This window comes from Cucumis sativus, chromosome 5 (genome assembly GCF_000004075.3).
Source record: "Cucumis sativus cultivar 9930 chromosome 5, Cucumber_9930_V3, whole genome shotgun sequence".
NCBI classification, from domain to species: domain Eukaryota; kingdom Viridiplantae; phylum Streptophyta; class Magnoliopsida; order Cucurbitales; family Cucurbitaceae; genus Cucumis; species Cucumis sativus.
The window spans coordinates 20,114,705-20,142,499 of record NC_026659.2 but is presented as its reverse complement, the minus strand read 5'-3'; the positions used below and the strand labels follow the sequence as shown (position 1 = coordinate 20,142,499).

General features: G+C 37.7%; 1 protein-coding gene across 1 annotated transcript; it reads left to right on the top strand.

Annotated features, from left to right (window-relative positions):
* The first annotated feature begins 392 nt into the window (after positions 1 to 392).
* On the top strand, positions 393 to 27,548 carry LOC101216243 (isopentenyl phosphate kinase). The gene is made up of 13 exons (XM_011656976.2): positions 393 to 414; positions 578 to 811; positions 923 to 1,153; positions 1,518 to 1,615; positions 5,313 to 5,355; positions 13,041 to 13,102; positions 13,222 to 13,278; positions 20,530 to 20,565; positions 20,682 to 20,759; positions 21,273 to 21,339; positions 21,415 to 21,477; positions 26,839 to 26,942; positions 27,013 to 27,548. Exons 1-13 carry the CDS (start codon positions 393 to 395, stop codon positions 27,106 to 27,108), a joined length of 1,191 nt encoding a protein of 396 aa, XP_011655278.2. The 3' UTR covers positions 27,109 to 27,548.
* The last annotated feature ends 247 nt before the right edge of the window (positions 27,549 to 27,795 follow it).

Here is a 27,795-nt window from a genome sequence, read left to right as displayed (position 1 = left end):
CACTTTGAATTTTTAGCCTTAGGAAGAAATGATTTTAGCTATAAATAATCTCTTCTTATCTTCTTCATCCATAGACAGACAAAAAAAAAAAAAAAAAGCCACACAAAACCCTAAAACTTTTTATCTTATCATTCATCTATTCTTTAAAAAATTCCAAAAGATCTACAACATCCCTTTTATTTTCTCTCCTAGCAACCTCCTAAATCTTCATCTTTCCTCAAAAACTTCCTACAATATTAAGAATCTAACAAAAAAAAAAATTGAAACCATGAAAAAGTCACTATGTGATCCTGGTTGGTGTCCACAAGATATATGAAAATTGGAAAACAATTGAGAGATATTATGAGTGCTTTAAATGGAGCAATAATAACTATTTGTACACCAAGCTGAACATGGTCGACATATTTACTCAAGGTTGAGTGAAAGTGTTATGATATATATGTAGTAATTAATTAGGGTCTAGAGTTTATGGTAATTATATATATATAACTTTACTCCTAGTCTACATGAATAGATATATACTTTATACTTTATGGTAATTAATTAGGGTCACGGGCCATGGGGTGATAAAAAAAAGTAAAAAAAGAAACCCGAAAGAGTAGGGGTTACTCTCTCTTTCCGTACTTTCGTTTTGAGAAAACCCCGCGAAATTATGGGAGAAGAAGTCGACATTGCTTTGAATTTGATTCGCTAATTGGAGACCTTCTCCTTCAACCAAAATTAAGCAAGGGGAACCAATCGCAGCCAGTCTCCGACGACTCTATCAACGTTATGGATCTAACTAAACCACTCCGCTGCATCGTAAAACTGGGTAATGTACATCGATTTTCTATTTGTTTTCCTCATTTTGCCTTTTAATCTTTTCCTATTAGCATTCTAGTTCTAGGCGTCGCATTAATTAATTCTTTTCATGGTAATCTAGGGGGTGCGGCTATTACTTGCAAAAATGAATTGGAGACGATACACGAAGAAAATTTGGCTACGGTTTCCTTACATTTGAGGAAAACTATGGTTACTGGGTCTTCTTCTGAAAGTACTATTGGAATGGATTGGAGCAAGCAGCCTGGAAAGTCCGGCATTGAATGTACTGCTGATGATTTCAGAGAACATGAAGTTGGCCTTGCAAGTCCCTTTATAGTTGTTCATGGAGCTGGTAAGTTCTTTGGCAATCCCCAGATACTTATTTTAGAAAAGTGCATATCGATTTCACCCCTTCCGGCTGGTCTACGATCAGTCTACACTTGCATGAACTATGCTCTATCAATGTACAAATCGACTATCAAATTTCTCTTCCAATGCCCAATGTGTTAAAGCTGAAAATGGAAAGTTTCAGGTAAAAATGGACAATAGTGTTCTAGTAAATTCATGCAATAGATTTTTTTATGGAACTAGCTTGTAAGGATGAGAACTGAAGGTTAAGGATCAAGATGTAAGAGCCCGAAGCTATGAAGATGATAACTGTTTAGTTTTGCAACAAACACAACGATGAGGGTCATGGTTTTGTATGGTTGCTTCAGGTTCTTTTGGGCATTTTCAAGCAAGTAAATCGGGGGTTCATAAAGGAGGACTTGATAGATCCTTAGTCAAGGCTGGATTTGTTGCCACACGTATATCCGTGAGTTGACACTTGCTGTGCATTTCTTAACTGACTTTTCTACTTTCTTATTATGGCAACCATACATGCTCATTTTGTATAATGATTCTGTTCCAACAAAGTACTGTATGTATTCACTACGGCATTTGAGTACTTGAACGTGTATCAGTTCATACATCACTTCTGCTGGCTGAAAGAATATATCATGTGGATGAAATTATGTACAGTTTTTGTTGTTACATTGTTCCAAATGCATGTTGTTTCCATATACTCCCCCATTTTAAATCTTGGTCTTGAGCCTCTCCACGGTCACCTCAGGATGGAAGAAGGAAAGAAAGAAAGGATGGACAACTTGAAAAGTGGTCTGTCGGTGTACGAATAATGTTAAATTTGGTTATACAAAAACAAAACAAAGGCTAGTCTATTTTGGATTTTGGTGTAAAATCTAATTTTAGTTGATTGATATCCTCTAGTGTCTTGAAATTCTATTTTCAAATGATTTTCTAAGTCTTTGTACACTGGGGTTTCTAGCGGACTTAGTCTTACTCCGAATGAACGACAATTTATTGCTAGTCAAATGTTTTCAAGCTGAGGAGAGGTTGTGTAGCAAGAAGGAGAAAAAAGTGGAAAATAAAGAAAAAGTTAGCCCAATCAAGTGGGTTGCAAGTCTTCATGGCCTATGGTTCTATGGATATATTTCTATTTGCAACATTGTGGAAATCTTAATGCCCTAAAAAAAATCAAGTTCTCATCTTGATTAAGCTTAATGGCAACATTAATTCATCTGGAATTTTGCAAAGAATATTCCTAATTACTGTCATCTTTCTTTGATTGGTTTTTTATGTTATGTGGCAAGGGAATCTCTCAACCACCTTTTCTTTATGTGTTCTTATGTGTATTTCTATTGGTGCAAACTGCCGAGTGTATTCAGCCTTCCGTGGGTATTATAACATCATCACACAATTTTGAAAGAAATGTCTTTCAAATTCTATTTTTTAAAGGGAGACAAGACTCTTAAATTATTATTAATAAAAGAGCCTTAAGTTCAAAATACAAGATTATTATACTAAGAGCAAGAGAAAAGAGAAAATTCGGTCTGCATCTACAACAAAAGCTAAAAAAACAAATTCCAAATAGAAGAGATCAAGCTAAACAAAACCATATCCGAAGAAATATAATTACAAAGTATTGAAATGAGAGACAACGAGTTCACACCAATTTACGTGGAAACCCAAGTACCGGGAGAAAAACCACGATTGTTTGTTGTTATTATTTTCTAATGAATAAAACAATAGGTACACGGGAGAATAAATAGAGTACACAATGGAATAAAAAAGGAAAAGATTTAGGAAAATAAGGAATACATTCCCATAATATTTCCATAATTATTCTAGGATTCTAACAAGGAAAAAGCCTAGAAAAAGGAAAGAATTCCAACACAAAGCATAATGCAAAATCCTGTCATAAAGAACTAAGTTGAAACTAAAATCTTGCAAGAAGATGCGACCGGCTGCCTTGAAACTGCCTAGCCAAATTAATCCAGAATCCAAAGGAGGTTCAAAAAAGTTCTCAACTATTCAGCATTTTACTTGCCACCCAGATGAAGGGAAATCCAAGAATGACTAAAGTTGGTCTAACATTGAGGAGAAATACATTAAACTGCTGAAGAATCAAATTAGAATAATTCCACAATCAGCAACTATTGATTTTAAATGATCTGGTATTTCGCAAGAGGGGACAAGAATGAGTCGTAGAAGGCAACTTTGTGGCTCTTCCTCGCATTGAAACAGAGCATTGAGATCTGTTTCTAAAGGCTCAAAATGTTTCTGATTTTCAAGTTCGGTTGGCCTATCCAAATGCTCCAATTCCTCACTACTAATTCTGAAAGGGAAGTAAAAAAAAACTCACCCTTCTTGTTGGATTGATTGGGAGGGGTTTTGCTTGGAGAGCCCTTCAGAAATTTTACCTTGGAGTTAGGCAAAGAAAACTCAGAGTACTTAAACTGGGTAGAGTGAGGATGATGAGAAAATGACTTAGAAGAACGGGTTGGGGTTTGAATTTGGGTGCAACTAACTTCCAATAAATTAGAATTAGCCTCTTCAAACAGCTTGGAGCTGCTGGAATAAGCTGATGAAAGAGAATGAGCATATTTTCCTCAAGCAAAATGGATACTTTATCATCTAAAATCTGAGCTGTTAAGGAATGTTTTGCCATAATATTTGATTTTTTCTTTCAAATAAATTACTTCAGAAATGGCTTGAGGTAACGTGGGAAGATCTTAACAAAATTCTTTCTTTTCAAATTTCCTCTGGAGTTTGACTTTGATGAGGAAAAAAAAGAAGAAGAGGAGACGGGAGCTGAAGATGAAGGGTTGAAATGAGGAACAGCCATTGATTTCTTTTGGAAAATATCAGCTGAAACAATTTCAGATTTTAATTTTTTGATCATAGGATTGGAGGAAAGAGGATCACCAAAAAGAGGGCTGCTGTCTGGTTGAGGGGACTTAGCTGTAAAAGAAGACACAGCCGGATTTTTCTCTATCTTCGTTAAAAGTGCCTCTTCAACTTCCTCTTTCTTGTTACTTTCAAAACTAAAGTTCTTATTCTCTCTCTTTCTTAAGTGTGGCTCTTTGAATCCAACCGAGTTCACACTGCTTTCCTTGGAGTCCAAATTTAAAAACACCGTCGCTTCAAGGGAGGTAATTGACGCTGGCGCTGGTGAGGCTAAAATCTGGCGAGCTCCCTGTTTGAAAGCTTCCAAAGGATTCCTTGTATATGAAGGAATTTAGAGCCACATAGGGACTGATAAGAATTTTTTGGATTGATAAGAATTAAAGGTCTGCTATCAGAATTATGGTTGAAGAGAAATCAACAGAACTTTTTTTTTTCTATAAATTTTTTATTACTTATATATTTTTAATAATAAATAAGATTCAGTTTACACCTCATTTTTTATTGGCGATTTCTTTCGACGCTCTTGATGGTTTTTTAGTTTAAGTCATTTGTCGAAGCTGTGGGATGTTAGTATTTCACAAATTTAAATGTTTTGTTACTTATTTCCTGCAATTGGTTTGTTTATATGCATATATACACATGCATACATGCATACGTGTGGTTATACACATGCATACATGCATACATGTGGATATACACATGCATGCATAGCATACATACATACGTGTGGATATACACATGCATACATGTGGATATACACATACATGAATAGCATACATACATACATACAATACAATCTATACAGTTCGTTTGCTACTTTTATTTTGTATCTTTGGGCATCGATTCTTTCATTTTCTTACTGAAAAAATTAATAAGAGGAGAAATTGAGAAATCAATTGTGGAATGATATTTTTTCATATCTTGTTGGGGCTCTTCTAAGAAAAGATGGAATGGCCGGCCCCAAGAGCGCTTATGTCATATAGGAACTCATGTCAGTGGCAGCAGTTCTTGCAGTACCCCGGGAAGTAGTGGCTGTTCAAATACTTCTGTAATTGATGTTCTCACTCCTATTTTGTTGACCAACTGGAGACCCTTTGTTTAACTTTGTGGCCGTTTGTACAATTTATCTTCTTCATGAAATTTGTTGTAAATTAAAACAGAGTGACCTATAATTTTCATTTTGGGTATGAGACTGGATTTTTAATATTATCCTTTTGCTTCTAATTTATATAGGATTGATACTTCTCATGTTTCTTATATATCAGGTTACTTCACTCAATCTTCAAATTGTTAGAGCACTTGCGAGAGGTATTTTTCAGTCGGACTCTATTTGTATCTGATCATTCATTCACATCTCTAATTCGTTTGGTTTTTACTGCATACAACATGGTTCATATATGCTATAATCATATCATTTGGGCATCTTATGTAACGACTCATCTTTGTAGATCATTATTATTTAGAAACAATTCTATGGAAGCAAAATAAACTATTTTTTATTTAAAAATGAAATCATTGTTTAAATAAATATGCAAGATAGAATTCTCAATAAAGAAATTTGGAAATTTCCTTAACTTTTCTTTAAAATTTTAAATCTATTACTCATGCCACAGTTAAGGATGGTCATTGGATGGGGATGGCTTTCCTATTTCGTCCCCATCTCCCATTTCATGACAATATTTGTAAATTTTTATGGAATCGTGGTGGGGTTCTTTTTTTTTGAAAAGGACACAACTTCTTTATTAATATTAATATTATAATAATAATAATAATAATAATGAGACAAAAGCTCATAGTACAAGATAATTATATAATGAGCATGCAATCATGGATTGGGGTGCACGTGGACATCTCAACTAGGTTGACACCCCCACAGCACCCTCATCATATCCAACCAAGCTAAAACCCATAACAAAGGAGTAATGTCCCAAGTCAAAACAAAAACAAAAGAAGTACAAAGAAATACAAATACAAAGACAAGACTAAAATAGACTAAACATCCTTCTAAATAAAAGGCAACCAAATAGACGTAAAGCTCGCACTGAGACAAACTCGAGCTCTTTGGAGAAAGAACACTAAGAGGAGGCTGAAAAGTGATGATTCCACTAGGGTCATATGCTAAGAAGCTTGCTCTGAAAATATCTCTGTAATCTTCCCAAGCACAATTCTGACAACAATACAAACCAATTGAGAAAAAGCAATCAAAACCAGGTGCTGTAAGGAGTCACTAGTGGCAAAGCATAAGTGCAGACTGAAGGAGATAAACAGTGTGCAAAAACCAATTTCCAAACATAGATTCACAACTTGTATTCAGAGGAAGGAAATAACTCAAAAAATTTCCAACAAGTGTCAACGGCCACTATCTTTAATCAACTATTCCAGTGTTACTAGAGTCCCAAAGGAATCTGAAATTCACTCACTTCTTTAACCTTCAAAATTTCTTGAGACAAAAGTTTCAGGAAACTACTTTCTGTTAACAGCTAAAAGTTCTAGGATTGGGGTGGGGATTCCTCATGGGGATTTGTTGGAATTCTTTCCTTTTTTTCTAGGCTTTTTCCTTGTTAGAATCCTAGAATAATTATGGAAAGATTATGAGAATGTTTTCTTTATTTTCCTAAATCTTTTCCTTTTTTATTCCATTGTATACTCTATTTATTCTCCCTTGTACCTATTGTTTTATTCATTAGAAAATAATAACAACAAACAATCGTGGTTTTTCTCCCGGTACTCAGGTTTCCACGTAAATTGGTGTGAACTCGTTGTCTCTCCTTTCAATATGGTATCAGAGCAGGACAATGAAACACCCTAGAAACCCCAAAAAACCAAATCACTGATGAAAATCAAACAGAAGGGACAACCATCAATTTTAGTGCCGCTGTAGCTGCTGCTGTCGATGCTCGGATGAGTGTTGCCATGGACGAATTATTAAGCCGGCTACAGAAAACGTCCGAAAATAATTTTTCGTCATTTCCGCATTCGTCCGCGCCGCCACTGAACTACCACGCGCCTGTTTTTCGTCCTCAGACGGCGCCGACCATCCCATCTGTCCAACCATTTTCTTCATTCGCGGCCTATATTGCTCCCCACGCCCCGATTTATGTTCTAACATCTAATTCCGATCGGCCACCACCGCTTCTGCTGTCAAATCTGTATGTCCAGCCACCCAATGATCCTAGCTACCATCCCGATGTTAAAAACTCTCAAATTCACTCAACATTTGAGGTTGGTGAATCTTCGGCATATTCCAACCGTAACGTGCAAGCTTCCTCGGGAATAGTTCATCAACAATTGGAAGGGCTTCGACAACAGATAGCAGCACTTGAGGCTACCTTAGGGACGACATCCAATATTTCTCTACCGATGTATTCTGAGAATCCGGTAAACTCGTTCCCTAATGTATCCTCTCCTTATGTGACTAATACGGTGGCTCAGTCTTCCATGTATCATCTTTCAGGAGAAGAGTTGAATGGCAACAACTATTTCTCATGGTCTCAGTCAGTAAAGATGGTTCTCGAAGGACGACAAAAACTTAGCTTTCTGACAGGGGAAATACCTCGCCCCTTACCGGGCGACCCACATGCACGATATTGGAAGGCAGAGGACTCTATTCTTCGATCCATATTGATCAACAGTATGGAACCTCAAATTGGCAAACCGTTATTGTTTGCTGCAACAACCAAGGATATTTGGGACACGGCCTAGACACTTTACTCAAAACGTCAGAATGCCTCTCGTCTATACACGCTGAGAAAGCAAGTTCATGAATGCAAGCAAGGAACCATGGATGTCACATCCTTTTTCAATAAGCTTTCTCTTATATGGCAAGAAATGGACCTATGCAGAGAACTAGTCTGGCGTGATCCCACTGATGGTGTACAGTACTCGAGAATTGAAGAGAATGACAGGATTTATGACTTTCTTGCTGGTCTTAATCCTAAGTTTGATGTAGTTCGAGGGCGTATACTAGGTCAAAGACCGATTCCCTCCCTGATGGAAGTTTGCTCTGAAATCCGCCTCGAGGAAGATCGCACAAGTGCTATGAATATTTCCTCAACCCCTACTATTGACTCTGCTGCTTTTAGTGCAAGGTCTTCTAACAGTAGCAGTGACAAACATAATGGAAAACCAATTCCTGTCTGCGAGTATTGCAAAAAACAATGGTATACCAAAGAACAATGTTGGAAGTTACATGGTCGTGTCCTCCAGGAGGTAAGAAACGCCCTTCCAACGACAAACAGAACACAGGGCGGGCATATGTGAGTGAGTCTGCTGAACCTCCTCAACAATCTGATCCACACAAAAACCAAACTGATCTCAGTCTTGCCACTTTAGGTGCCATTGTCCAATCAGGTATACCTCACTCCTTCGGTCTTGTTAGTATTGATGGGAAGAACCCCTGGATTCTGGATTCTGGTGCCACAGATCATTTGACTGGGTCCTCTGAACATTTTGTATCTTACATTCCTTGTGCTGGGAACGAGACAATTAGAATTGCAGATGGCTCCTTGGCCCCCATTGCTGGAAAGGGGAAGATTTCTCCTTGTGCAGGGCTCTCCTTACATAATGTTTTGCATGTGCCCAAACTATCTTATAATTTGCTTTCGATAAGCAAGATCACTCATGAGTTAAACTGCAAAGCAATATTCTTACCTGATTCTGTCTCTTTTCAGGACTTGAGCTCGGGGAGGATGATTGGCACTGCCCGGCATAGTAGGGGACTCTACCTCCTTGATGACGATACCTCTTCTAGTAGCATTCCTAGGACTAGTCTCTTATCTTCCTATTTCACTACTTCTGAACAAGATTGTATGTTGTGGCATTTTCGTTTAGGCCACCCTAATTTTCAATATATGAAACATTTATTTCCACATCTCTTCTCTAAAGTTGAGATGACTACCTTATCTTGTGATGTGTGTATTCAGGCCAAACAACATCGAGTCTCTTTTCCCTCACAACCATACAAACCAACCCAACCCTTCACTCTTGTTCATAGTGATGTCTGGGGACCATCCAAGATAACAACCTCATCTGGAAAACGGTGGTTCGTAACCTTCATTGATGATCATACCCGTCTTACCTGGGTCTACCTTATCACTGATAAATCTGAGGTTTCCTCTATGTTTCAAAATTTCTATCACACCATTGAAACACAATTCCATCAAAAAATTGCTATTCTTCGGAGTGATAATGGTCGGGAATTCCAAAACCATAACCTTAGTGAATTTCTTGCTTCCAAGGGGATTGTTCATCAAAACTCGTGCGCCTACACTCCTCAACAAAATGGAGTGGCCGAGCGAAAAAAACCGTCACCTTCTGGAAGTAGCCCGTTCCCTTATGCTTTCTACTTCCCTTCCTTCATACTTGTGGGGAGATGCTATTCTTACAGCAGCTCATTTAATCAATAGAATGCCTTCTCGTATTCTTCATCTTCAAACTCCCTTAGATTGTCTTAAGGAGTCCTACCCATCGACTCGTCATGTTTCTGAGGTTCCTCTTCGTGTGTTTGGGTGTACCGCTTATGTCCATAATTTTGGCCCTAATCAAACCAAATTTACCCCTCGGGCTCAGGCATGTGTGTTTGTTGGGTATCCCCCTCACCAGCGTGGTTATAAATGTTTTCACCCACCATCCAGAAAATACTTTGTCACTATGGATGTTACTTTCTGTGAGGATCGACCCTACTTTCCCGTTAGCCATCTTCAGGGGGAGAGTGTGAGTGAAGAGTCTAACAACACCTTTGAATTCATCGAACCCACTCCTAGTGTCGTGTCTAACATCATTCCTCATTCCATAGTCCTACCCACAAACCAAGTCCCCTGGAAAACGTACTACAGGAGGAATCACAAAAAGGAAGTCGGTTCCCCTACTAGTCAGCCGCCGGCTCCAGTCCAAGACTCTGAACCTCCTCGAGATCAAGGTATGGAAAACCCTACTGAACCCTGTACTAAGAATATGATAAGTGAGAATGACAGGTCTAATGTTGCTGTTCTTGAAAACGTGGAAGAAAAGGACAGTGGTGATGAGATTGAGGTCAGAATAGAAACCCGTAATAATGAAGCGGAACAGGGTCATACAGGAAAATCAGATGAGTATGATTCCTCTCTTGACATTCCCATTGCTCTGAGAAAAGGCACCAGGTCTTGTACTAAACACCCCATTTGCAATTATGTTTCCTACGATAGTCTCTCTCCTCAGTTCAGAGCTTTTACAGCAAGCCTTGACTCTACCATAATACCAAAAGATATCTACACTGCTTTAAAGTATCCTGAATGGAAGAATGCTGTCATGGAAGAGATGAAAGCTCTTGAAAAGAATAGTACTTGGGACATTTGTACTCTACCTAAGGGACACAAAACTGTGGGATGCAAATGGGTGTTCTCTCTCAAATACAAAGCTGATGGTACTCTTGACAGACACAAGGCAAGGTTAGTTGCGAAGGGATTTACTCAAACCTATGGTATTGACTATTCAGAAACTTTTTCTCCAGTTGCTAAGTTGAATACTATTAGAGTTCTGTTATCTGTTGCTGTGAACAAAGATTGGCCTCTATATCAGCTGGATGTTAAGAATGCCTTTTTGAATGGAGACCTCGTAGAGGAAGTCTACATGAGCCCTCCGCCTGGATTTGAAGCCCAGTTTGGTCAGCATGTGTGTAAACTCCAGAAATCTATATATGGTCTGAAACAGTCTCCCAGAGCATGGTTTGACAGATTCACTACCTTTGTCAAGTCCCAAGGGTACAGGCAGGGACACTCTGATCATACTTTATTTACAAAGGTTTCCAAAACAGGAAAGATTGCTGTTCTAATAGTTTATGTGGATGACATTGTTTTGACTGGAGATGATCAGGCAGAAATCAGTCAACTAAAGCAGAGAATGGGCGATGAGTTTGAAATCAAGGATTTGGGAAATTTGAAATATTTCCTTGGAATGGAGGTGGCCAGATCTAAAGAAGGTATCTCCGTATCTCAAAGAAAATACATCCTTGATTTGTTAACCGAGACAGGTATGTTAGGATGTCGTCCCACTGACACTCCTATTGAATTCAACTGCAAACTAGGAAACTCTGATGATCAAGTTCCAGTTGATAAAGAACAGTATCAACGCCTCGTGGGTAAATTAATTTACTTATCTCATACTCGTCCTGATATTTCCTTTGCTGTGAGTGTTGTCAGCCAGTTTATGCAGACCCCTAATGAGGAACACATGAAAGCTGTCAACAGAATCTTGAGATACTTAAAATCAACACCTGGTAAAGGGCTGATGTTTAGAAAAACAGACAGAAAGACCATTGAGGCATACACTGACTCGGATTGGGCAGGATCTGTTGTTGACAGAAAATCTACCTCTGGTTATTGTACCTTTGTTTGGGGCAATCTTGTAACTTGGAGGAGTAAGAAGCAAAGTGTTGTGGCCAGGAGCAGCGCTGAGGCTGAATATAGAGCTATGAGTTTAGGAATATGTGAGGAAATTTGGCTTCAGAAAGTTTTGTCAGATCTTCATCAGGAATGTGAGACACCATTGAAGCTTTTCTGTGATAATAAAGACGCTATTAGTATTGCTAACAACCCTGTTCAACATGATAGAACTACACATGTTGAGATTGATCGGCATTTCATCAAAGAAAAACTTGACAGTGGGAGCATATGCATTCCGTACATCCCTTCGAGTCAACAGGTTACTGATGTTCTTACCAAAGGGCTTCTCAGACCAAACTTCGAATTTTGCATTAGCAAGTTGGGCCTCATTGATATTTACGTCCCAACTTGAGGGGGAGTGTTGAAATTATTTCCTTTTTTTCTAGGCTTTTTCCTTGTTAGAATCCTAGAATAATTATGGAAAGATTATGGGAATGTTTTCCTTATTTTCCTAAATCTTTTCCTTTTTTATTCTATTGTATACTCTATTTATTCTTCCTTGTACCTATTGTTTTATTCATTAGAAAATAATAACAACAAACAATCGTGGTTTTTCTCCCGGTACTCGGGTTTCCACGTAAATTGGTGTGAACTCTTTGTCTCTCGTTTCAATAGGATTAGTTTCCTTTTCTCATTTCATACATCAATGAAGTATGTTACTTGATGTAATATTCTATAAGCTTTCTTGGCAACTAAATGTTGTACAATTAAGTGGTTATCACATGAGATTAGTCGTAGTATGCACAAGCTAGTACGGACACATGAATATAAAGAAATCGATGAAATATGTTTCTGTGCTAAAATGAAAAAAATGAATTGATCCTTAGATTAAAAAGTTCAATCTAATGGGACATAACAAATTCAGATATGAACTTTTAATATTTGTTCAAACAATCCTCCCTATGTGTGGGCTTAGGTATTAGCACAAAACTCCATACATAGACGATAATATGAAATAGGTAGGTATTGACTTGACTTTTGCCTAAAAGTATAAGTTGATAGGTTATGGTTCAGGTCCAAAAGTTAACTGTATTATCAATGGGGGAGAAATGATATTATAGGAGTTCGAATGTAGGACTTTTTGCTATGAGATGATTTAAGTGACAACTAAATTTAAAAGCTTAAGCTAATAGTCCTCTTTCCTACTCTCTTACAGCCACTCCACTATTAATTTCCTCTTATTATCTCTCTGCGTCACATTCACATATGTAGACATTTATTTCTTTCATCCTTTTGCTGCCCACACTGGTTCCTCCTTTTTGTTTCCTTTTTGCTTAAAGATGTTCTTTTCCAACTAAACCCTAATGGGCTTTTGGATGGTAGATGTGAGGCAGAACCCAACAGGACAAATCTAACAATGTGGAAGCAATGATTTAATCAAATAAAATTAAAAGGGCCTTTTGGCTTTGTTATACGTGGATCAACAAACTTGCATGTACACGGATGTGTATATGTGTGTGTATGTTATTTATTTGTTCAACTGAATGCCTAACCTTATCTGTTTGTTGAATTCAACGCTATACATGTAAATTAAGTCAAATATTTTTGTGAACCTTGTTTGGGTTTTCTTTGCAGAGGGTATTCCATCGGTTGGAATGTCTCCATTTTCATGTGGATGGTCCACTTGTGAAAGAAATGTTAGAGAGCCATTTTAGACTGTATTCTTGAAATTTAACTTTTTATTATTTTTTTTCATTTTCTTCAATAATCCTTTGGTTATCATTCAATTTATAGTTGAATGTTCTTTCTCCACCAGATGGATGCAGTTGATTTACAAGGGGTTTCTAAAGCCATTAACTCTGGATTTGTTCCTGTAAGGTTCATATTTTAGCATTGATGTTATATGATTGACGGTAGATTTCCATTGTCCATTGTTTCTTATGGTTTTCTCTCTCACTCTGTGTATTATTTTTTTTCTTTAATTTTTGTTTTGATACGTTACAATTTCATTGATGAAATGAAGTGCCATTTTTTCTCATAATTTCAAGTACTTATTATTTGCTTTAATTTGATGACTACAAAACAGATTATATTCTTAAATGCCAAAGACTACCTGGCTCTAACCTGGATTTACTTTTGTTACGATAATGTGAAAGAAATATGGTAGAATACATCGTACCATTCTATACCTATATACCTAGATATATACCATACACTCCCTCTCAAATTGGAGTGTATCCGCTATTTATTTATTTAAATTTTTTAATAACAAGAAACAAACTTTTCATTACAGATGAAAATAGGAAAAACATGAAAAACACCCCATCATTCAATGTAGGATTAGGATTAGTTTGTGATGTAATTTAAAGTTGGATATATTTCCCAAAATGAAATCTCTGCTTTCTAAGGCTAAGAGATGATGTATTTAATAAAGCTTTGTAAGTTTGTTACAAAGTAGTTTACAAGAAAACTGTTTATGAAAAAAAGAGGAAGAGAATAGAAGCAAAATAGTACAAAAACTGAGCCTAGAACAAAACAACTACTGTGTAAACAAAACCAAAATGAAAATGTATGCTAAGCTCCAAAGAAGGCTTGCTGAAGAGGAAAAAAACGAAGCCGTAAAAATGCAGAAAAAGTCATCAAAAACAAAAACTGGGCTTGGGGATTGGTTGAGAGAGAAAGACTGCCCAGTTGAGACAGAGATCTTAAGTGGAGTAATTCACAAACTCCTTGTTTGGAGAGCACCAAGGTGCTGCATTGCGTTTTGCGGAGCGAAAAATTTCAATCTTGGTCTTTGCTTATCATGGAAAATTCATTGATTACGTTCAAACTACAATTCTGCATTTAATAGATTTAACCATATAAGTCGAGTTTCTTTGGTAGGGAGGGATCCTCTAGAAGTTGAAACACCGAGGAGCTAAGGGAACCATCGAAGACCCAAGCAATATCGGAGATGGAGAAGAGATTGTTCCAGCAAAAGGAAGTAAAGGGACAAAGTAGAAAGAGGTGGAGTAACGAATTGTTGGCCTTTAAACAAAGAGGGAAAGTCGAAGGCTGGAAGCGCATGTTGGGGGACTTCTTTTGGAGAATATCTGCACAATTAAGGGACCGAAAAGCATGATCTAAATTTCCGTGGGTAATTTGACTTCCATAGGGCTTTGAATAGCCTTTTATCCATTTGGGGGGGTCCGAAATAAGGTGGGCCGAGAGAGATTTGACAGTGAACCTACCATGCTGGCCAATTGACCAAACTTTGTAGTCCTCGTAAACGTTCACTTTTTCAGGCGAAAGGAGAGCTAATAAGGAGCCGAATTATGAAATTTCCTCTTCTTTCAAGCTTCTTCTAAAAAAGAGGGACCAAGATAGGGTATCAAAATCCCAATGATCAGCAACCGAGCCATGGGGTAATAAGGCAATTCTATAAAGTAACGAAAAGAGGTCCTTAAGAGAAGAGGAGCCAACCCAAATGTCTGTCCAAAAACCGATTCTGCTGCCATTGGGAGTTTGAAAAGAGCTAGTGGTTCCACCGACCCCCACACTCTAGAGATACTTGTTGATTTTATGGAATTAATCTATATTTCATTGATTATTTAGTAGAGATACAAGCCTATATATAACCATAGAGAAATACACTTAAGGAAATAATATCAAATAATATCTCCAGAATAATATCACCTAAGAATAATCTAATTATATTAACACCCTCCCTCAAACTCAAGTTGAAATCAAAAACTTGAGTGTGCTAAGAACTAAGAAAAGAACCAATAGATCTAGAATAGAATAAAAAAACCTGAAGAACAAACACACAAAGAACTTCTAGGCTAAAACAAACCCACGAAGAGCGAATTGAAGAACTTCTGAGATAGAAACATAGATCCTCGTATAGAGATCTATAACAGAACCTAACCTAGGAAGAACGAAACAAGAACTCCGGGGGCAAAATGAAAGAGCAAAATGAAGCAACGTAGAATCAAATCAGGACGAAACGTGGTCTGAATTGGGCAGGAGCGTTTTGTCATCAGAATGGAACCGAACGAACTAAACTAAAGCAAGTCAGAATCAAACTGAACAGGAAATCTGGGTGAACAGAACGAAAACTAAAGAGAGCTGAGAGGTTGAGTAGATAGAGAGCTTTGCGGCGTTCTTTGCAAAAAGAGAAGATGCGTTTCATGACGGCGAGCTTCTCGAATGGAGAGCAGACAAAGCCGAACCTGTGCGTCGTCGACTGTGAGTGGAGCGGAGCGGACAAAGCCGGAAAGGGGATTGGCTCCGTGCGAAGTTCATCAACCCCAACTATTTCAGAATATTATGCAACGGGGTTGGTCTGATTTTGTGAAACAGCCTGAGCCGGCAGTGCTTTCCATTGTTCGTGAATTTTATGCTAATATGGTTGAGGGCAGTTCTCGATCGTTTGTACGTGGTCGTCAGGTTTCCTTCGACTATGGCACAATCAATCGGTACTATCACTTACCTAACTTTGAGCGTGATGAATATGATATCTACGCTAGTGAACATGTGGATGTTCACTAGATCATTCGTGAGCTCTGCCAACCTGGAGCTGAATGGGTTATTAATCCAGGCGAGCCAATTAGATTTAAATCTTCAAACTTGACTGTTTCTAACCAAGTGTGGCACAAATCTGTGCTAAGTTACTTCCTATGGCTCATACGAGTAGTGTCACGAATGGAGAGCGGACAAAGCCGAACCTGTGCGTCGTCGGCTGTGAGTGGAGCGGAGCGGTGGATCATGGATCTGAACAAAGATTCACCCTCTTCAGGATCGGGAGTCTTCAACCGAAAGAGATTGTCTGGTACGAGTAAAGGGCGGCGGCGGCGGGTCGGTCTGATCTGGAACAGTATGGTTCGAAGGCGAAAGATGAAATAAAACACGGATCTGGAAGTCGAAGACATGAATAGAGATGCATGAACAAATCGGTGCTTGCAATGTGTGCACAAGTAGATCTAAGTGAGGACGAATGGAGAGCGGATCTGGGTCGAGAGTGCGACGAACTGTGTGGATGGAAGGAGCAGTGGTGGCGGCAGTCGCGGTGGAAGGAGTAGTGGCGGCGGCGGCAGAATCAGAGACGAGGATTTTGATCTAGGAGGCAGAGCGAACTACTTGGAGACATGATGTGTATTGATTACTGATGGGTATGGCTCTACCTCCGTCGATGAATCAACGGAGGCAGACGAACGGGGATGTGACAGCTAGAATACAAGGAGACAAAAACCCTATAGCTCTGATACCATGTTGATTTTATGGAATTAATCTATATTTCATTGATTATTTAGTAGAGATACAAGCCTATATATAACCATAAAGAAATACACTTAAGGAAATAATATCAAATAGTATCTCCAGAATAATATCACCTAAGAATAATCTAATTATATTAACAATACTAACCCAAGAACTCCTTAGACTATTTTCAGACTTTCCCGAAGTAAACCAATCGAAAGCCTCTTTGTCGTGGATGCTACGAATAATTTTCCTCCAAAAGGCTGTTTCCTCCTTTGAATATCTCCATCCCCACTTAGCGAGCAAAGCTGAATTGTGAATATTAATGTCCTCTGGGCCGAGGCCCCATCCTTTAATGGAAGTAAAACCGAACTCCATTTCACAAGATGGTTGATCTTGCCACCAGCAAAGCCTTCCCAAAAATAAGTTCCTCGTGATTTTATCTAAAGAAGCTGCCACATTCCCGGGGATAGAGAACAAATTATAGGTAGTATGGAGGTAGACTTAAGCATTTGTCTTATTTATTATTATTAATAAAGGGACTCATCTCCGTTTAAAAAAAACACCATCAACAGAGGAAATTTCCCTTCGAAAAGGAAGAAAAGATCCATCTGCATATTGAAATCAACTATTGCTATCTTAATTTATAACACAATATGATGGTAAGAAAATAAGAAAGGGAAAAATTAGCTTATAGGGGAGTAATTACAAAAGAGTTGGTCAAAAGGAAAGAGGCATACATTTTGTATCTAAATAGATGGGCTGGCCTAACCCACTATAAGGTCTAGGCTGGCATTCTCCAACAGACTACAGAGTATAAGAAATTTTTTGGAAAAGGAAACCGGCCAATATATTATATATTAATAAATAAAATGAGGCTAATACTCAAAATAATAGAGAATTATACAAAGAGTACCAAACCAAAGAAAATCTAGGGATCAGGAGGTGCACTCGAGCATCTCAATTTGATTGACATCACCTTGCGCCCCTCATCATATCCACCAACAATCCAAAGCACCAATACCAGTCCATACAAAATGAAAAAGCCCCAAAAAAACATACATCAAAAGAAGAACAAGGGGCTGGAACCTACATAAGCTGTGCAAAAACAAAAGACAAAGAACAAGCATAAATCGACAAAAAGAATGCTGGAAGAATCAGAAACTAGCTATCTGGAAAGATAAAGGCCCTCAAATTTAAACAAAGCTCCTGAATGCTGTGGTCTTCAAATTCCTTGCTGAGAGTGCACCAAGCTCTGGCATTATGAGCTGTTCAAATTGGTCTACCCCAACCCATTTTCTTATCATGAAAGGTCCTTTGGTTCCTCTCAAACCACAAATCTGCAAGCGAGGCTTTAACCATGTTCTCCCATAAGAGCCTCTGTTTCTTTTTCAAAAAATGGCCCGGTAACAGCTGCTGTACATTGAGGCTGGAATCATCTCCACAATTCCAAGCCACCTAGAAAATTGAAAGAGTTCCCTCCAACAATTTGACTGAGTAGGTGCAAGTAAAAAACAAGTGTTGTGGATCTTCACCATCAGTTTTGCACAAGAGACAAATGGTTGGCAAAAGACAACTATTTGGGAGTTTTCTTTGCATCACCGAGGAGCAATTTTGCAGCCCAAAAATCATTATTCATATGAAAATATTAACTCTCATTGGATTTTTTGTCTTCCATAGAGCTTTGTAGATACTACTATTCAGCAGTGAAGATGGAGATAAATAAGTAGAAAGAGACTTAACTGAAAAATTGCTTGGAAGGCTCCAAGGACCAAATTCTTCTATCATAGTTTTCTATGACTGTTCTAACTGAAATCGTTTCCAGTAAATCTTAGAAATCCAAAATTTCCTCATCTTTAAGCAAGTGATGGAAGGTTGTAGACATGAAGAAATTGAATGGTCCCAATGTGCTGTTATAGACCCATTTGATAATAGAGCAATCTTGAAATGTCTTGGGTAGCAGATTCTAAGGGGAATGTCATCAACCCACAGACTATTCCAAAATGCAATTATTAAGCCATTCCCAAGTTTGAAAGGAGCCAAATCTTCCACTTTTCTCCAGTTTCTAGAGATGCTAGTCAATGGACTTCTCAAGCTATTTTTTGATTATCCAGCTGTGTACCAATGAAAAAGTAAGTGCTCGTGCATGCTTCTAATAACTTCTCTCTGCAAAGAATCTTCCTTCTTCGAAAACCTCCAACCCTATTTGGCGAGGAGAGCCATATTTTTGCATTTGAGACCTCCCAACCCGAGGCCTCCATCCAGCTGTGAGTGGTAACCCGATCCCACTTCAAAAAGTGATTAATTTTACAACCAGAGTGCCCTTCCAAAGAAACTTTCTCATAAGTCTCTCTGGGAGGATACCACCTTATCGGCATTGGATAAAGAGAGATGTAATAAGTGGGGAATCGGGTAAAACAGAGTTGCATAGTGTTGCTCTGCCTCCTTTAGACAAGTTAAATTTCTTCCATTTATTGGCTGCTTGTGGACTTTGTCAATCACCGGTTGCCAAAAAGCTTCTTGCCTTGGGTAGCCACCCAAAGGTAGGCTAGGTATATAAAACGAAACTTTTCTGCTTTACAATTCAGCTTACCAGCCATATATAGCAGCTCCTCCATGTTCACATTAACTCCATATAATGCTGATTTTTCCCAGTTCACTTTCTGCCCTGAGCACCATTCAAATAAAGCAACAGTGTCCAACTTTGAAAGCGAACCCTCATCATGCTTGCAAAACAATAAGGTACTGTCAGCAAATTAAAGGCTATGGAAATGTATCCTTTCTCTTCCCATTACAAAACCTTCAAACAGGCCAGAACTTATCTAATCTACAGAACCACACTGACTAGAAGAAATAGGAAGGGGGAAAGTGGATCCCCTTGTCTAATTTCCCTTGAAGCAAAAGTTTGCAAAATCGGGAGGATTATGGATTTTTCTGCAACCCATAATGCAAGAAATCCAGCAAGACCGAACGTTTTGCAGTGAAATACCTTCTCTAAGAAACCCCAGTCTACATGATCAAATGCTTTTTCAAGATCAATCTTTGAGATCTATCCTTTTTTCTTCTTTCCACTATAATCTTGCACCACTTGTTTGCAGTTAACACTGGGTCTAGGATTGTCTCCCCTCTATGAAGAGATTCTGAGAAGGGCCAATGATATTGTTCATAACTTTCTTCAACCCTTTTGCTAAGACCTTAGCCGCTGTCTTATAGGTTAAGGTTGTAAGGCTGGTTGGTCAGAAGCACCATGTCTACTTTTTTGTGTATCAAACTGATGAAATTCTCCTGAACACAAGAATTAAGTCTTCCATTGTCATAAAATTCAGCAAACAGAGCTTTGAAGCTTCCTTTCACCAAGTGCCAATATCTTATAAGGAATTCAGCTGTGAAGCCACCTGGCCCGGAGCTTTACTCTTCCTAAGGGATTTTACTGCTGAAAATATTTCAGTTTTTGAATAATGCATGATAAGTGCAACATTCTGACTTGAAAATTTGCATGGCCAATCGAAAATTAGAGGGATATAACTAATCCCTGTAATTTTCTTGCACAGACAATCCAAGAAATCCAGAATGAGGCATTCAATTTCTTGAAAGAATCGGGTTGCCACTCCTTGGTCATTTATTAATTCCGATATTAGATTCCTTCTCTTTTCAGCTGCCAAAAGACGGAAGCTTAAAGAGTATAATATGTCATGCTGTAAAGAAAGGGATATTGTGGTTTTTCACCCTGCATAATTAAAAATATTTATCTTCACTCTACAAGTTTGTTGTGCTTTTGGGCACTATTGTTTCAGTTTGTCTCTGGTTTGTTGGGCCACTACCATCATAGCATAATGTTTTGATGTTAACCTGGATAATAACATCACAACTATAAACTTTTGCTTAGGTTCTGCATGGAGATGCTGTTTTTGACAATTCCCTGGTTTGCTCTCTTTTCTTTAATAATTTCTACATTTGGTTAACTATTTTTAGAAAAAGATACGTTTACATTTGGTTAACTATTAGTTTGCTTGACTGACTTTTCCACTTGTTTATTAGGGGTGCACCATATTAAGTGGAGATGTAATTATACGACATCTTGCAGGGCAACTGAAGCCTGATTATGTTGTGTTCCTTGTATCCTTATGACTTCCAAAATCATATAACTCTGTACATATTGGATACAACTACAACACACAAGTTAACTAATCTGAATTCTGTTTGTAAATGCTTTACATTATATTTGACTTGGTTTCATGGCGCTTCCTTGCTATTTTTTGCTGGTAGTGCATGAAAAAATTAAGCTAACTTTACAGTGAAGATTATTTATGCAATTTGAAGCTATGTTATTGTAACAAAAATTCAATTATTTCAATAGATGTTATTGTCAATCATACTTTGGGAAGACATCGTATTCTTGTTTTTTTTTTCTTGAGTGTTTATCTACTAATTTTAAGGTCTGCTTTCTAGAGTACGTGCCAAGAGAATATAATAGTTTTACATAATTTGATAGGGATAGAACTCTCCCAATCCTAACTAGTGGGTATGGTGGGTGTGGTGGGTGGTGCTATACCTTTAGGGATTATTCTATCTTTCTCATCTTACGTGTAGGTATCCTGTAGCAAGTGTTCCACTTAACTTAGATTGAAGACAGATGTTTTAGGTGTATATGATCGTCCTCCAACAGAGCCTAATGCAGTCCTTTTAAGAGAGATCGGTAATATTACTAAAGATATTGCCATAATCTTAAATTGCAGAAGTTTAAGGACTAACTGATTTTTCAACATTGCAGCTGTGGGTGAAGATGGTCGTTGGTCTGTTATACAACCTGTTCTGCACAATGGTAACACAGAAGGTTTGAACATTGTTTTTTACTTCATTCCATAGTTGCAAGACAAACAACTTCTTTAGGGTAAGGAATGTTTTGAACAAAATAGAAAATTAGTACCAAAACCGGGAGGCAACGTCCACATGTACCAGAATGACTTTCCTGAAGACACAGAGACATGGAGTTACATTTGAACTCAATATTGCTTACTGAGTCTTGTATTCAATGTCAGTTCGATAAAGAAATGTCATCAACTTTTCCATTCACTTGAGTTGTATATAACATTTTCGGGTGTATATTAGGTTCTTAGAAGTGGATAAAGCTATATTTTTTTCTTTTAGTCTAAAAGAAAATACCAGATCCCTTGTATAGGAGAAATACCATCTATAGAAAAGAAGAAAATCATATAAAAATAATCACATATTAAAATTGAAAAGGTACACCTAATGCAGACCTGATAATTACATGAAATATAACTCACCTGGAGTCCTTTAGTTGACACATTAACTTGTTGGAAGACAAGGAAAACATATAACTCCTACATTGGTTCTTTTTACCTTTTCTTTTCTTTTTCCTAATTGTAATGCATAAACTTCAATATCTTTTTATTTGATGTGGATCAAATGCTGTCGTGGGCATTTAATCTTAAGTTGAAAGATGACGATCATAATCATAAATGATGAACGAGCCCTCCTATTTGGGTAATTCGTAGAAGCCAACCAACCCTTCCCTATAATTGTTCTTCTAACGGGGTCTAATGGTCAAGCGCCTGGTCTCTTCCGAAATCAGCTGAGTGGATTGTAGGTGAAGCTCTAGCCGGGTCAATCTATAAGTCAATAGCTCATGGTATGGTCACATTTTCCCTTGGCGAAACAACGTGTTAAACTTTGGTGCTATCTTTCCTTGGATGAGCAACTTTTCACACCTCTAACCTAGTCGATTGATCTTCTTATGCTTCAGCCAATCCATCAGAGACTGATTAGTTTTTCTCTTCCTAGCCCTAAAATAGTGAGATTCGTGCTTCTGAGTGAATGAACAAAGGCTTTGAATGATCAATCTATATATGAGGTTCCTCTCCTTCTCTAACTCACTCTATAAACTGAATTCAATGCCTTACTTTCAACTCTGAATCATGGGAGAAACCTGTCTTCACTAGTCAGTGGGTCATTTACATCTTGACCTCTAAAGGAAAATACGTCTTTCGTCATGGGCCCTTAAATATGAGAATCACATGATGGGCAGCAAACCAACTGTTTGATTAAACAATTAGGCTCGACCACCCATAGTGCCTTAGAGACAATTGATTGTTTTCTTCTTGATTCATTGACTCGGATTCAAGTTTCAAACTTGCTGGCTGCCACCTCCATTCCAAACTCCATCTTCCTAGGCAAAACTCTTATGTTAAGGAGATAGGCTCACGTGCAGAGGAGAGAGGAGGAAGTAGTATAATAGCTGTCATTGGTGACAAGGCTTATATTTTCATCTCCTTAATTCACTCTATTCTATAAAGAAGATTCCTTCGATAGAAAGAGGAGAGAGAACCATTTGTTTTTATGAGATCTTGTTCGTAGAACTCAATAAAAAGGGTGGGATCGGCAAGATAGAGCTAGAGAGGAGCTCTTCCTTGAATTAGCAGGTGGCAGTTTGATGTAATTTGATCAGTGAATCTCATAATAAAACTTACATTTGATTTGCAAGCACACATTGACTTACTAAACTCAACCAACTCATTCGCGTAGCTAACCACCAAACAAATGCCCTAATTATTAACTAAGACTAATGTTCTAATTAAACTAAACGTTCTTTTCCTATTGGGTTATGGTTCAATAGTGCTCATAGCAATCAAACATTTGCATTAAGGTTTAGGGTTCTGTTGCAACTATTAGTTAGTTGGATAGCCTAATTAACTAACTGGTTTATTCTTTGAACTTTAGTTGAACATGCATGACGGATCTATAGATAGCCTATAGTTCAAACATACATGATTCAACCTTTGCTATTATGACAATTAAAGCGAGACGAAACATGGAGGAAAATGTTCAAGCTCAAATCTATAGCTAAAGACAGGCATCTGGTCCAGGGGGCCAATCCATTCACGAATGCGTATCAAAATAAACCACAAGCTCAAAGATGCCTTCAAGCTGTCTTTCTCCTTCCATCTGTCCACTATGCCATCATCATAGAGAAGACTTCTTCTATCTTTCTTTTTGTGCTTTAATTCAGGTAGCTGTTGGGCGAAGTTGTTCTCTGTTTTTGGCCTTTCTTGGGTGCTTTGTGATAACATTAAAGTAAACATTCAGCAGCTTCTTATTGGGTCTTATCTGAGCAAACCTTCTCGGCTTCTTCGGCAAAATGCATCAATGGCCATTTTGGCGGAAATTTGGTTTGAAAGAAACCAGTGGGTCTTCCATGACAAATCCCAAAATTGGTGTGATCGTTATGAAGTAGCCTGTCGAAATGCCTCATCATGGTGTATTCTCTCAAACTGCTTTGCTAGCTACAGCCTTCAAGACCTCAATTTAAACTGGATAGCTTTCATTTCTCCTGGCTAGCAGACCTTTTGTTCAAGTTTATGTTTCTTATGTATTTTGATTTTGTTTTAGGTCCTGTAGTTCTACTGCTATTTCACCTTTTGTGTTTGCCTTTGATGTCTTAGCAATGCTATTGGTAAGTCGTGGATATGATGAAGGCGCTATGGGGATACCCGAGTGCGCCTCTTGATCCATATTATATTTTTGTAATTGCTCATAGTATAGCCCTCTTGTACCATGAGCTTGTCTCATTATCTATATCTTTATTAATAAAGAGACACGTTTTCTTTCAAAAAGAAAATAAATAAATAATAAACCACAAGCTCAATTATGCAAGAAATCACGATGTGTTAAGGATCGAAGTTCACTCCTCATAAATGTACATTGGATTTCCTACTCCTAAAACTAGAAAACTAACCTTGCTGGCATGCCTTGATGATAAAGATGAGGTTGGGCAACATCGAGTTTAGATTACAACCCAAGAATGAATAACTGAAGATTAAAAAGACTACAAGATAGAAGAAGAAGAAGCAGAAAAGAGGTTCTTTCCGTTTCCTCCATGGTTCCTAGCTTGAAAAACCCCAAAATAAGAAGAGGAATATATATAGAAAATAGGACAATGTCGTGATGCTATTGCTATGTCTAAGTTGCTGTTGGAATTTCTATACTGTGTAATGCTGTTGCTTGATGCCTTATGTCGATAGTGGTGCACATGGCATGGCGTTCTGCTGCTTCCCAATGCCGTGCCTTGGGCATTTTTTTCCTTTTCTCATCCCTCGAAGCCTGAATGCTCGGACCAGAAGACTCTTGAGTGCATTAATTGCTCGAGATCCTACAAATATAACATTTAAGCACATTAAACATTACAAATGAGCAAAGATTAGAAACACTAAAATAGCTCCTTTTGGAGCCAGCATGTAAAGTTGGATCATGTGCTATGAGTATCAGTACATAGAAGTGTCTTTTGAGAGAACCTTAACTTTACAAGTATCCTTTAAATCTATATGTTTTTGTTAATTCTGTTGTTTAAGGCTTGAAATTTTGCTTTAGCGCTACTCTTAGCTACTGCATTTTATTTCTCTACTCATCATGTAACTAGATTTCTTCCACCCTCCAATAATAACGTGAGGTAGGTGTTAGACCTCCAATATTATATCACTACAGGAGGAAGGGGAATAAGTTTGTTAAGGGGGGAGACACGTGTTAGTGATAGGTTAGTTAGCCATATAAATAAAATAAGTTGTTAAGGGAGGGAGACACGTGTGAGTAATTGGTTGGTTAGGGATAGGTTAGTTAGCCATATAAATAAGTTTGTTAAGGGAGGGAGGGATATGATTATTTTTTCAGTATTTGAATCTTTCTGTTATTTCTTGGGAGAGAGGGAAACAGAGGATTGTACGTTCTGCTACATTAAATCAATCAGATTGAATTCTGAGTTCGATTTGGCTACGAGTTCCATCAGTAGGTTTTCTACTTATATTAATAATATCGCCCTCCAGAGACAAAAAATAATCTTTCTATTTACAATTTTATGGAGATTCAGCTGTTAGTTTAAGGAGTGAGGATATCATGGACTCTTAGGCACAAGTAGATTTTGTTGAGAAGAATGCAGGGGTCTACTTCGCACATGATTTTGATACATTATTTCAGAACGGTGAAAATGTTGAATAGATTCTCTGCTTCAATAGAAAAATATGGTTTGTAGATGAAATCAATTCCATCTGGTTCTCCTTCAGTTAAAGTCTAGCTAGGTGGTTTGGTCTAGGACTTCAAATTCTTGATGGTCTTCAGTCTGCTTTGGTTTTGAAGTTTATATGTTCTATGGCTTTGGGTTTCTGTAAGTCTCCTTCTCTCTCCCCTCCATTTGCGCTCGCTTTCCTTGTTTCTTTCAGCCTACAGTTTTCTTTCCCTCTCTATGGCTTTTGGTTTCTTTTGTGGGGCAGGTTTGTTAGATTGTAAAAGCTTGGTTTTTGGTGTTTTCTTTCATTGTATCTCAATAGTATTGTCTTAGTTTTTCTCAATTTCTCTTATCTCTTGAAAGTTAAGCTATTATTTAGCATTGGTCTCTTATCATTTCAATGAAAAGTTTTGTTTCCTTCTAAAAAAGTTCTTTCCTATTTTATAACCATGCAAATTTCACTTCAGACGACTCTAATTCCAAATTGATGTAACCCAAACATTAACAAATTTACATTGTTACACTGGGAAAGAAGTACTATAAATAGAAAATCTACTTCTCGTTAGTGTTGGGAAGCTTGCTCTGCCCCTGCCCTGCCTTTTGGGCATCTCTAATCCTACTCACTGATTTGATCTGGTTAGAAGCTCCTGTTTTGATTGCTTTATTTCTAGAGGCGTTTTTACCTTTTGATCGAACACCAAGCAAGTAGGCTTGTTTTGGGTTCAATTTCAAGCTTCATTCACAGTCCAAGCTCTAAAACCTTCGAGTTGCAAATTTTACCCTTTGTTGAAAGTCATTTCAGTTTGAGGATCTTTTTGTCTCATGAAGTTTTGAGCCGTTGCTGAAGTCTCAGGTAGTTTTTGAAGTTCTAGTCTCTCTTGGCTACTTTGCAGTGTCCTTGGTGCTCTTATATTGTCCTATGTATCGTTTGTTTCTTCAAGGCGTTCTTCCCATGTATTTTTCTCCTTTATGCAACTTCTATCCCGTTGAGCATTAATATTCTCATTTTTTCTATGAAAAATTTCTTATGTTGTTCAAAAAAAGAATCAATTCCTAATGTTTTTCACAAGAAGTTTCTAGAATTGGCATCAATGAGCTAGTTCAGTTTAACCAGAAGAAATAACATTTGGGAGTGGAACTAGATGACAGTTATTTTCTATTTTTATTTGTGATTGCCAGTTGAGATAAGTGTAGCAGCCCATGATACAACTGGGGGAATGTTGACTAAGATATCAGAAGCAGCAATGATTGCAAAGCTTGGCATTGAAGTCTATATTGTAAAGGTAAATCTTTTGTGTTTTGTCATTGGACAAATTCCATTCAATATTTAGTATTATCTGCTACCTGCTGCAGGCAGCCACTGTCCACTCCTTGAGAGCTCTAAACGGGGAAATTCGAGGCAAGATTCCAGATGACTGGCTTGGGACAACCATTCGGTTTTCAGGATAAGACCTCAATCAGGTGCTTTCAGTGAAATATCTTAACTTACGATCGACTCCTTCAATTACTGTGTAGTATTACAACGCGAGATAACCAAACTGGAAGACCCAAAATCTAAGGTTATAATTATCGAGTTGTATTGTGGAACCTCATTATGTCCATGCATCATTGACATTGTAGTTGATCCAAGTATCCGGCTTTCTGATTGTTGGAAAGGGATGATTGGAATTTACTTGTGCCAGTTTGTGAAATTAGACTCAACCAGAATCGTTTACTTTGATGCTAACTACTGTTTGCTTGTTGCTTCTTAAATTTTGTACACTTGTTTTTCCTCGGAAACAGAACTGAAGTAAGCCATGCTTGTACGAAGTGCAAAGTACTTTAACACTGCCAAAACAATTCAATGGACATTATAAGTTATTATTAATGCATATTGCCATTTAGACTGAGCCTCAAGGATGGTCTCAATTTTTGTAGTTTGGTAGTATTTTATTTATTATGATTATAATAATAGTTATTATTATTATTTTGATGAAATGTAGGTTGGTAGTACATCAAACTTTGTAATAGGACTTTGTTGTGGTGGTGTGTGTGTTTATTTTTGCTTTGCTTTTCTTCTTTTTTTTTTGTTCAACAAAACCTTGTACCATATTCTGATTACCAGACTCGAACAAAGGCCACGATGGAATGGCTAAA